The sequence below is a fragment of the Coregonus clupeaformis genome, unplaced genomic scaffold (assembly GCF_020615455.1).
Source record: "Coregonus clupeaformis isolate EN_2021a unplaced genomic scaffold, ASM2061545v1 scaf0552, whole genome shotgun sequence".
Taxonomy (NCBI): Eukaryota; Metazoa; Chordata; class Actinopteri; order Salmoniformes; family Salmonidae; genus Coregonus; species Coregonus clupeaformis.
Window position 1 is genome coordinate 1 of NW_025534007.1, and position 12,492 is coordinate 12,492.

General features: G+C 44.1%; 1 protein-coding gene across 1 annotated transcript in view; it reads left to right on the top strand.

Moving 5' to 3' along the window:
• The first annotated feature begins 1,336 nt into the window (after positions 1-1,336).
• Positions 1,337-12,492, top strand: part of LOC123485057 (protein phosphatase 1 regulatory subunit 12A-like) — a 38,633-nt gene continuing 27,477 nt past the window's right edge. Inside the window, exons 1-5 of the mRNA XM_045215912.1 lie at positions 1,337-1,432; positions 1,547-1,582; positions 2,252-2,322; positions 2,827-2,913; positions 11,716-11,823. Coding sequence (XP_045071847.1) covers positions 1,337-1,432; positions 1,547-1,582; positions 2,252-2,322; positions 2,827-2,913; positions 11,716-11,823 — 398 coding nt within the window. The remainder of the gene's footprint in view (positions 1,433-1,546; positions 1,583-2,251; positions 2,323-2,826; positions 2,914-11,715; positions 11,824-12,492) is intronic.

A 12,492-nucleotide genomic window follows, 5' to 3' on the forward strand; every position in this document is an offset into this window, starting at 1 on the left:
AAGCATGTATTGCTGATTGGCTGTGTGTGTGATTGGCTGTGTGTGTGATTACTGTGATTGGCTGTGTGTGGATTGCTGTGTGAGATTGGCTGTGATTGGCTGTGTGTGATTGGCTGTGTGTGTGATTGGCTGTGTGATTGGCTGTGTGTGATTGGCTGTGTGGGATTGGCTGGGTGATGATAGCCCTGTGATAGCGGTTATGGAAAGAATATTATAGAAGTATCTGTTGAAAATACATATTTTATAGATGTTGACATCCATTACGTTCAATATTACAGACACACAACAACAACAAATAAAGCTGTCAACCTGCCCCCAGGATCATTTATTGTCCAAGAGGTGGTGTTTGGTTTTTGTTTGTAACACACACACGGTTTGGCTATCAACCCCTAGTGATCACTCCTCACTGATTGGCACCATGCCTACCTCTGTCAACCCACTCCCCTGCCCCTCCTGCAGGACAACCCTCAATCTCCTCGTATGAGCAGCCGGGAGAAGATCTGCCTAAATGCAGAGAGAGAAAGCACTCCTCCCCTGCCCTGACCAGTAGCCCTGCCGAGGAGGAGGAGGGAAGAGGGGGGACCCAGCCGGGACAGACTGCAGCCTTTGGGGGGGCAGGGGACCCAGGGGGACAGGGGGGCTGTGGACCCAGGGGGAACAGGGGGGACAGGGGACCCAGGGGACAGGGGGACAGGGGACCCAGGGGGACAGGGGGACAGGGGACCCAGGGGGACAGGCCAAGGTCGTGGGTGCAGCCTCCAGTCTGAGGAAGAGGAGGACGCAGTCTGAGAGCCGATGCAGAATCAGGTGAGAGACTGAGAGATGATGACGCTCATGAACCAGGGTCCCTGGTGTCAATTCCATTTCAGTCTAGTAATTATGGGAAGTATATTTTTAGATTTACTGAATTGAAATGGGAATGGGATCTAAAACCTGTCAATGACCATGCCTAAAAGACAGCAACCTAATGTGGACTTGTTCTGTTGTGCCAGAATGATGTAACTGGTTGATGGCGTTGTTGTTGCAGAGAAAGCCAAAACCAGAGATCATCAACAACTTGAACAACAAACGCAACAGCTGTCCCCCACGCCACCTTCACGGCAACCAGCACGGCAACCAGCACATCAGGAAACACCGTTAAAAAGGATTGGTGTTGAACATCAGAATGCTGCTTAGGGTAGCTGGGACTTCTTGTAGCTCATCGTGAAGGCCTAAAATAGCGGGAAATAAACTCAGATGAACAACCTGTGCACTCTGCTATTGACGCTTAGTGATTTGGTAAATTGCCTTTATATTACCTCAGTTGGAAGGTCATTATCGACGGGGAATTATTTGAATGGTAAATTTCTCCTTCTGCAGCAGGACCCAGGAAGCCTCCCAGCCTCAGGCCTCGGCCCCTGGCGCGGCCCCTGGCTCCTGGAGGACCTCTCTCGTAAGGGCAGGCAGCCCGCGACCCTGGGGCCTTCTGTGTGCCACCTCTCGACCTGGGCCAGGGGTCCATGGCGGGCGACTGAGTCTGGCCTGGGTATGACCCGCCTGCCTCCAGCCCACGCCTCAGCTCCGAACCACCACAGACACCAAGGAATTGGAACCAGCACACGTTGGTCGTATGAACACACCTTAGAAAGGGACCGAAGCTAAGGGGGGTACAGGCTGAGAATTATTCTAACACTTTGTGACAACTGTTAAACATTGTTATAATAGATCTCCGCACATCTCAAAACAACCTCAATCATTTAGAGAAGTAGTAAGAGAGAGGACCCAAGGAATCAAGGAACAAACAACTACACTTAGGATGGACCAACTACATCAAACCCTACTACACTACTGTACTTTAGACTGGACCAACTACATCAACACTCTAATACACTACTGTACTCTTAGACTGGACCAACTACATCAACACCTCTAATTACACTACTGTATTTTCTTAGACTGGACCAACTACATCAACACCTCCACAACTACTGTACTCTTAGACTGACCAACTACATCAACACCTCTAATACACTACCTATTTTAGGACTGGACAACTACATCAACACCCCCCTAATACACTACTGTACTCTTAGACTGGACCAACTACATCAACACCTCTAATACACTACTGTATTCTTAGACTGGACCAACTACATCAACACCTCTAATACACTACTGTACTCTTAGACTGGACCAACTAGTTAGTAGTGATATGTTTGAAGCTATTCAAAGCTAGGGATTGATAGATCATCAAACCTCCTCCTACTTTCAGGAACCCAGGACTGCCAGAGTGAACCCCACTCCAACGAGACGTCTCTTCAATATCCCAGACAGCAGTAGCAGGTGGGTTTGCATGAAGCTTGCCTTGCATGATGAACCACAGAATGGAATGACAGGGAAAGGCTGCTCATCAGCTCTACTCTGTGTGTGTGTGTGTGTGTGTGTGTGTGTGTGTGTGTGTGTGTGTGAGATGGACAAGTGTGGGGAGGGTGTGAGAATAGCTGAACAGGGTTTTGAGCCTTACTGTATCAACTCCCCATCCTTCCCCCCCCCATCGCCCTCCTCCCTCTCATCCCTCCCTTATCCCCCCCCCATCTCCCTTGCCACCCCCTCCTCCCCCCCCCCCTTGCCTCCCCCCCCCTCTCCCCCTCTTCTCTCTCTCTCCCTCTCTCTCTTCTCTCTCTCTCTTTCTCTCTCTCTCTCTCCCCCTGTCTCTCTCTCTCCCCTGTGCCCTCTCTCTCGGCCCTCTCTCTCTCTCTCTCTCTCTCCCCCTCTCTCTCTCTCTCTCCCTCCTGTCTCTTTCTCTCTCTTTCTTCCCTCTCTCCCTCCTGTCTCTTTCTCTCTCAGCTGGCTGAGCCGTAGCTCCTCTTACACCCGCCGCCTCAATAGCACAGGATGTGATCTCAGTAGCTCCACCCCCTCCTTGCCTCGCAGGTATGTCCTACAGCCCTGGCTCCATCCATTGGTGTCTTTGCTTTTTGGGGGGCTTCTGGTTGAAGTGTGAATTTCCCACTCTGTGGTGTGTGTGTGCATGTTCAGTATTACTGCTGGATGTCTCTGAATATTGTTTTATGTTCATTCAGCCTTTCTTTAACCAGGTTCAGACATGAAAACACGAGAAGTATTTATTAGAAAATATTAAAATACATGCAATATTAGTTAAGGTAGGTGTTCTCACTACAGAGCATGCATCTGAGAAATAAATCAGGCAGAGAGCAAGGTATGCTGTACAAACTGCAGGAAGGAAACACAGAACCAAAGGAGGTGGGAAAAGGAGAAAACAGACATGCATGTCAAATCAAATAAATCAAATCAAATTTTATTGGTCACATGCGCCCGAATACAACAGGTGCAGACATTACAGTGAAAGGCTTACTTACAGCCCTTAACCAACAGGCATTTATTTTAAACAACAAAAAGTAAGAATAAAAAACAACAAAAAAGTGTTGAGAAAAAAAGAGCACAAGTGAAATAAAGTGACAGTAGGGAGGTGTATATATACAGGGGGTATGTAGAGTAATGTGGGGGGACCAAGCAAGTTGAGGTAGTTGAGGAATGTAATGTGGGTAGAGTTAAAGTGATATGCATAAATACTTAACAGAGTAGGCAGCAGCGTAAATAAGGATGGTGGGGGGCAGTGAAAAGCCTAGCAGATTAGCTGTTAGGAGTCTTATGGCTTGGGGGTAGAAGCTGTAGAGAAGTCTTTGTGACTCTAGACTTGGCACCCCTACCGCTGGCCACGGGTAGCAGAGAGAAGCAGTCAGACTAGGGGTGGCTGGAGTTTTGACAATTTTGAGGGCCTTCCTCTGACACGCTGGTATAGAGGTTTGATGGCAGGGAGTTTGCGCCCAGTGATGTATGGGCCGTAAACCCCTCGTAGGCAGTAGAAAGCAGTGTGAAGCATATACCAGGGGTGATGCAACCAGTCAGGATGCTTTGGATGGTGCAGCTGTAGAATTTTTTGGAGAGAGGACCATGCAAATCTTTTAGTTCTGAGGGGGGAATAGGCGCGCGTCCTCTTCACGTCACTGTCTTGGTGTGTTTGGACATGAAGTTTGGTGATGTGGACACAAGGAACTGGAAGCTTTCAACCCGTTCCACTACAGCCCCGAGCGATGAGAATGGGGGCGTATTCGGTCCTCTCTTTTTTCCTGTAGTCAAATCATCTCCTGTTACAGAATAGATGTACAAGAACACCAGGATCATAGCCAAGAATACCAGGACATACAAGAAAAGACATAGCCAAGAACACCAGGACGTAGCCAAGAACACCAGGACATAGCCAAGAACACCAGGACAGAAGCTAAGAACAAGGAGATAGCAAGAAATACCAGGACGAGACAAGAACAAGGAGTAGCCAAGAACACCAGACATAGCCAAGAACACCAGGAGAGCCAAGAACACCAGACATAGAAGAACACCAGGACATAGCCAAGAACACCAGGACGTAGCCAAGAACACCAGGACATAGCCAAGAACACCAGGACATAGCCAAGAACACCAGGACATAGCCAAGAACACCAGGACATAGCCAAGAACACCAGGACATAGCCAAGAACACCAGGACGTAGCCAAGAACACCAGGAGAGCTAAGAACACAGGAGTAGCCAAGAACACCAGGAGAGCAAGAACACCAGGAGAAGCCAAGAACACCAGGACATAGCGCAAGAACACCAGGACATAGCCAAGAAAACCAGGAAGCAAGAACACCAGGAGAAAGAACAACAGGACATAGCCAAGAAACACCAGGACAAAGCCAAGAACACCAGGCACAAAGCAAGAACACCAGGACGTAGCTAAGAAAACCAGGAGTAGCAAGAACAAGGACATAGCAAGAACACCAGGACATAGCCAAGAACACCAGGATGCGAGCTAAGAACAATGAGGAGAGCTAAGAACACAGGAGAAGCCAAGAACACCAGAAAGCCAAGACACAGGAAAAGCAAGAACACCAGGAGAGTAAGAACACAGGAAAAGAACACCAGGAGAAAGAACACCAGGAGAAAGAAAGAGACAAGCACCAGGAAAAGAACACCAGGAGAGTAAGAACACAGGAGAGCCAAGAACACCAGGAGTAGCAAGAACACCAGGACGAAGCAAGAACACCAGGACGAGCAAGAACACCAGACATAGCCAAGAACACCAGGACATAGTCATCAGAGAAGTGTGTGCAGAACCTGGTGGACTAAATAGACGGTCATATTAACGTAAAGTGACGATCTAATTGGTGCAGCTGATGCATCACTGGGGTTTCCTGTCTGAACCGGCTGCTTGATGTGTCCCATTGAGGTCTTAGTCTGGCATCCAAACTGATTTAACAGTGAAACATAGTGGCTAAAAAAGACTTATTTCACAAGGGAGCTCTAACCATACGCTATTTATGTGGCTGTTGTAGAAAATATGCTGTAGGGAATATGTTGTAGGGAATATGCTGTAGGGAATATGTTGTAGAAAATATGCTGTAGGGAATATGTTGTAGAAAATATGCTGTAGGGAATATGTTGTAGAAAATATGCTGTAGGGAATATGTTGTAGAAAATATGTGTAGGAATATGTGTAGAAGAATATGGAAATGTTGTAGAAAATATGTGTAGGGAATATGTTGTAGAAAATATGTGTGGAATATGTTGTAGAAAATATGAGTAGGGAATAGGTAGAAAAATGGAGGGAATATGTTGTAGGAAAAGGAATATGATGAAGGGAATATCTGTAGGGAATATGCGAGGAATATGTTGTAGAAAATATGCTGTAGGGAATATGTTGTAGAAAATATGCTGTAGGGAATATGTTGTAGAAAATATGCTGTAGGGAATATGTTGTAGAAAATATGCTGTAGGGAATATGTTGTAGAAAATATGTTGTAGAAAATATGCTGTAGGAATATGCTGAGGAATATGTAGGGAATATGCTGTAGGGAATATGGAGGAATATGGAGGAATATGCGTAGGAATATGAAGGAATATGCTGAAGGGAATATGCTGTAGGAATATGCTGAAGGGAATATGCGTAGGGAATATGTAGGGAATATGATGTAGGGAATATGTGTAGGGAATATGTAGGGGATATTGAGGAATATGTGTAGGAATATGCTGTAGGGGATATGCTGTAGGGAATATGCTGTAGGAATAGTGTGTAGGGAATATGCTGTAGGAATATGGGGTAGGGAATATGCTGTAGGGAATATGGGAATATGAGGGAATATGTGTAGGGAATATGCTGTAGGAATATTGTAGGAATATGTGTAGGAATATGCTGTAGGGAATAGAGGGAATATGCTGTAGGGAATATGTGGAGGGAATATGGCTGTAGGAATATGGGAAGGAAAGTGCTGTAGGGTATATGCCGCAGGGGCATATGCTGTAGGAGGCATATGCTGTAGGGACATATGCTAGGGAATGAGGGAATATGCTGAGGGAATATGCTGTAGGGAATATGCTGTAGGAATATGCTAAGGGAATATGCTGGAGGAATATGTGTAGGAATATGCTGTAGGAATATGTTGGTAGAAAATATGATTAGTGAATATGCTGGAGGGAATATTATAGGAATATGCTAGGTAGGAATATGCTGAAGGAATATGCTGTAGGAATATGCTATAGGAATTATGCTGTAGGGAATATGCTGGAGGGAATATGCTGAAGGGAATATCTGTAGGAATATGCTGGAGGGAATATGAGTAGGAATATGCTGAAGGGAATATGCTGTAGGGAATATGCTGTAGAATATGTGAAGGGAATATGTGTAGGGAATATGCTGAAGGGAATATGCGTAGGAAATGATGAAGGGAATATGCGTTTTCATCAATATAGCCACGAGCACACTGAACATCACTTCAGCCGCTCATGCTCGGAACTCGTGAGACAGAACAATATGTCCTCGTGAATAGCATCCCCCGACATGTATAGTGAACATATTTCAATGCACAGGCATCTCGGCCCTCACAGCTAACGTCCATTTGGAGAGCATAAGCTGGAGAGTTTCCTCTTGATTGCTAGAAATAACATACATTCTTTGTTTAACAGTGTATTGACAAAGGTATTGATGTGAGCTTGTGGTTCCCCACACATTGTTAATAATCAAAATCCAGTAATATAAAGCGCAAGTGTGTGGTTATAGCTAGCCAATCACCGTGGGAATGATTAAGTGGGCAGGGGTCTAAGGCAGCTGCATCTCAGTGCTTGAGGCGGCACTACAGACCCCTGGTTCGATCTCCAGGCTGTATCACAGTGATTGGGAGTCATAGGGGGCGCACAATTGGCATACGGTGGCCGTGTAGGGACATTCAAATAAGAATTTGTTTTAACTGACTTGCCTAGTTAAATAAAGGTAAAATAAAATAAAAAATAAAGTGCAACGGTCAAGTGTGGCCTTTTCTCGTGATTTAAGGTTGAATTTTATCTTTTAGATTTGAATAATTTTCATTTCGATTTTTTAAGTTAACCACATTACAATGATTTTGAGATACAAAGACGATATTATAATGTTTTAAAGTATTTATATTTTTTGGGGGGGCTGTTGGAAATTCTCCCGCGACCCCATTTTCATAGCAGTCGCGAGCCCTAGTTTGGGAACCGCTGCTGAAGGGAATATGCTGTAGGGAATATGCTGTAGGGAATATGTTGTAGGGAATATGCTGAAGGGAATATGCTGTAGGGGATATGCTGTAGGGGATATGCTGTAGGGGATATGCTGAAGGGAATATGCTGAAGGGAATATGCTGTAGGGAATATGTTGTAGTGGAATATGCTGAAGGAATATGTTGTAGGAATATGCTGTAGGGAATATGCTGTAGGGAATATGCCGTAGGAATATGGTAGAATATGCTGTAGGGAATATGTGAGGGAATATGTTGTAGAGAAATATGCTGTAGGAATATGCTGTAGAAAATATGGTGAAGGGAATATGTTGTAGAAAATATGCTGTAGGGAATATGTGTAGAAAATATGTGAGGGAATATGTGAGGGAATATGTGAGAAAGTGGGAAATGTAGGGAATATGCTGTAGGGATAGAGGAATATGAGGGAATATGTGAAGGGAATATGAAGGGAATATGAGGGAATGTTGTAGGAATATGCTGTAGGGGAATATGCTGTAGGGAATATGTGTAGGGAATATGCGGAGGGAATATGCTGTAGGAATATGTTGATGGGAATATGCTGTAGGAATATGCTGTGGGAATATGTGTAGGAATATGGTAGGAATATTTAGGGAATATGCGAAGGGAATATGTTGATGGGAATATGCTGTAGGGAATAGAAGGGAATATGTGAGGGAATATGCTGAAGGGAATATGTTGAGGGAATATGCTGTAGGGAATATGCTGTAGGAAGATGCTGAAGGGAAAGTGTAGGGAATATGTTGATGGGAATATGCTGTAGGGAATATGCTGTAGGGAATATGCTGAATGGAATATGATGTGAGGGGAATATGTGTAGTGAATATGCTGTAGGGAATATGTTGAAGGGAATATGTTGATGGGAATATGTGGGAATATGTGTAGGAATATGCTGTAGGGAATATGTGTAGGGAATATGCTGTAGGGAATATGCTGTAGGAATATGCTGTAGGGAATATGCTGTAGGGAATATGTTGATGGGAATATGTGTAGGGAATATGCTGTAGGGAATATGCTGTAGGGAATATGTTGATGGGAATATGTTGATGGGAATATGCTGTAGGGAATATGCTGTAGGGAATATGTGTAGGGAAATGCTGAAGGGAATAGGTGTAGAAATGGAGGAATATGCTGTAGGGAATATGCTGTAGGAATATGGAGGGAAATGTTGAAGGGAATATGTTGAAAAGAAATATGGGAATAGTGAGGGAATATGCTGAGGGAATATGCTGTAGGGAATATGCTGTAGGGAATATGCTGTAGGGAATATGCTGTAGGGAATATGCTGTAGGGAATATGCTGTAGGGAATATGCTGTAGGGAATATGCTGTAGGGAATATGCTGTAGGGAATATGCTGAAGGGAATACAGTGGAGAAAAAAAGTATTTAGTCAGCCACCAATTGTGCAAGTTCTCCCACTTAAAAAGATGAGAGAGGCCTGTAATTTTCATCATAGGTACACGTCAACTATGACAGAAAAATGAGAAAAAAATTCCAGAAAATCACATTGTAGGATTTTTTAATGAATTTATTTGCAAATTATGGTGGAAAATAAGTATTTGGTCAATAACAAACGTTTCTCAATACTTTGTTATATACCCTTGTTGGCAATGACACAGGTCAAACGTTTTCTGTAAGTCTTCACAAGGTTTTCACACACTGTTGCTGGTATTTTGGCCCATTCCTCCATGCAGATCTCCTCTAGAGCAGTGATGTTTTTGGGGCTGTCACTGGGCAACACAGACTTTCAACTCCCTCCAAAGATTTTCTATGGGGTTGAGATCTGAGACTGGCTAGGCCACCCAGGACCTTGAAATGCTTTTTTACGAAGCCACTCCTTCGTTGCCGGGCGGTGTGTTTGGGATCATTGTCATGCTGAAAGACCCAGCCACGTTTCATCTTCAATGCCCTTGCTGATGGAAGGAGGTACTCAAAATCTCACGATACATGGCCCCATTCATTCTTTCCTTTACACAGATTAGTCGTCCTGGTCCCTTTTGCAGAAAAACAGGCCCAAAGCATGATGTTTCCACCCCCATGCTTCACAGTAGGTATGGTGTTTTTTGGATGCAACTCAGCATTCTTTGTCCTCCAAACACGACGAGTTGAGTTTTTACCAAAAAGTTATATTTTGGTTTCATCTGACATTCTCCCAATCCTCTTCTGGATCATCCAAATGCACTCTAGCAAACTTCAGACGGGCTGGACATGTACTGGCTTAAGCAGGGGGACACGTCTGGCACTGCAGGATTTGTGTCCCTGGCGTGGTGTGTTACTGATGGTAGGGTTTGTCACTTTGGTCCCAGCTCTCTGCAGGTCATTCACTAGGTCCCCCCGTGTGGTTCTGGGATTTTGCTCACCATTCTTGTGATCATTTTGACCCCACGGGGTGAGATCTTGCGTTGAGCCCTAGATCGAGGGAGATTATCAGTGGTCTTGTATATCTTCCATTTCCTAATAATGCTCCCACAGTTGATTTCTTCAAACCAAGCTGCTTACCTATTGCAGATTCAGTCTTCCCAGCCTGGTGCAGGTCTACAATTTTGTTTCTGGTGTCCTTTGACAGCTCTTTGGTCTTGGCCATAGTGGAGTTTGGAGTGTGACTGTTTGAGGTTGTGGACAGGTGTCTTTTATACTGATAACAAGTTCAAACAGGTGCCATTAATACAGGTAACGAGTGGAGGACAGAGGAGCCTCTTAAAGAAGAAGTTACAGGTCTGTGAGAGGCAGAAATCTTGCTTGTTTGTAGGTGACCAAATACTTATTTTTCCACCATAATTTGCAAATAAATTCATTAAAAATCCTATAATGTGATTTTCTGGATTTTTTTTTCTCAATTTGTCTGTCATAGTTGACGTGTACCTATGATGAAAATTACAGGCCTCTCTCATCTTTTTAAGTGGGAGAACTTGCACAATTGGTGGCTGACTAAATACTTTTTCCCCCACTGTATGCTGAAGGGAATATGCTGAAGGGAATATGCTGTAGGGAATATGCTGTAGGGAATATGCTGTAGAAAATATGCTTAGGGAATATGCTGTAGGGAAGATGCTGTAGGGAATATGCTGTAGGGAATATGCTGAAGGGAATATGCTGTAGGGAATATGCTGTAGGGAATATGCTGAAGGGAATATGCTGAAGGGAATATGCTGAAGGGAATATGCTGAAGGGAATATGCTGAAGGGAATATGCTGTAGGGAATATGCTGTAGGGAATATGCTGTAGGGAATATGTTGTAGGGAATATGCTGTAGGGAATATGCTGTAGGGAAGGAATATGCTGTAGGGAATATGCTGTAGGGAATATGCTGTAGGGAATATGCTGAAGGGAATATGCTGAAGGGAATATGCTGTAGGGAATATGCTGTAGGGAATATGCTGTAGGGAATATGCTGAAGGGAATATGCTGAAGGGAATATGCTGTAGGGAATATGCTGTAGGGAATATGCTGTAGGGAATATGCTGTAGGGAATATGCTGAAGGGAATATGCTGTAGGGAATATGTTGATGGGAATATGCTGTAGGGAATATGTTGATGGGAATATGCTGTAGGGAATATGCTGAAGGGAATATGCTGTAGGGAATATGCTGTAGGGAATATGCTGTAGGGAATATGCTGTAGGGAATATGCTGTAGGGAATATGCTGTAGGGAATATGCTGTAGGGAATATGCTGTAGGGAATATGCTGTAGGGAATATGCTGTAGGGAATATGCTGTAGGGAATATGTTGATGGGAATATGTTGATGGGAATATGTTGATGGGAATATGCTGTAGGGAATATGCTGTAGGGAATATGCTGTAGGGAATATGCTGTAGGGAATATGCTGTAGGGAATATGTTGATGGGAATATGTTGATGGGAATATGCTGAAGGGAATATGCTGTAGGGAATATGCTGTAGGGAATATGCTGTAGGGAATATGCTGTAGGGAATATGCTGTAGGGAATATGCTGTAGGGAATATGCTGTAGGGAATATGCTGTAGGGAATATGCTGTAGGGAATATGCTGAAGGGAATATGCTGTAGGGAATATGCTGTAGGGAATATGCTGAAGGGAATATGCTGTAGGAAATATGCTGTATTTATTATTGTCAAGAAGTCTGTCTGTCTGTATTCTCAGCTCATCCTATGGACGCAGACTGGATGACCCCACGGTGACTTCTACAACAGGAACTGGAAGTAGCTGCTCTGCTGGACTCAGTCGTCTCAACATCCTAGTGGCCCAGAGGTGGGTGATTTGGCTCTTTCTCAATTGTCTCACGTGTTTTTGATTGCATTGATCTGAGAGAACTGACCAGGTGAACACTAAGCCTGGTGACCAGCTATGTACAGAGCCTTCAGAAAGTATTCACACCCCTTGACTTTTTCCACCTTTTGTTGTTAGAGCCTGAACATAAATAACAGAGTGCAAAGAAGGAAGTCTGTACAGAATAAAAAATATTCCAAAACATATATCCTGTTTGCAATAAGGGACTAAAGTAATACTGTAAAACAATTGGCTAATAAAATGCTTTTTTTGTCCTGAATACAAAGCGTTATGTTTGGGGCAAACCCAACACATCACTGATCACCACTCTTCATATTTTCAAGCATGGTGGTGGCTGCATCATGTTATGGGTATGCTTGTCATCGGCAAGGTCTAGGGAGTTTCATTAAGGATAAAAAGAAACGGAATAGAGCGAAGCACAGGCAAAATCCTAGAGGAAAACTTGGTTCAGTCTGCTTTCCACCAGACACTGGGAGATTAATTACCTTTCATCTAGATACACTATATGTAGAAAAGTATGTGGACATCCCTTCAAATTAGTGGAGTAATGGCGCCGGAGGGGATGGCTGCCGTTTTACGGGCTCCCAACCAAATGTGCAATTTTGTTAGTTTTTTTCGCATTGTTTGTAA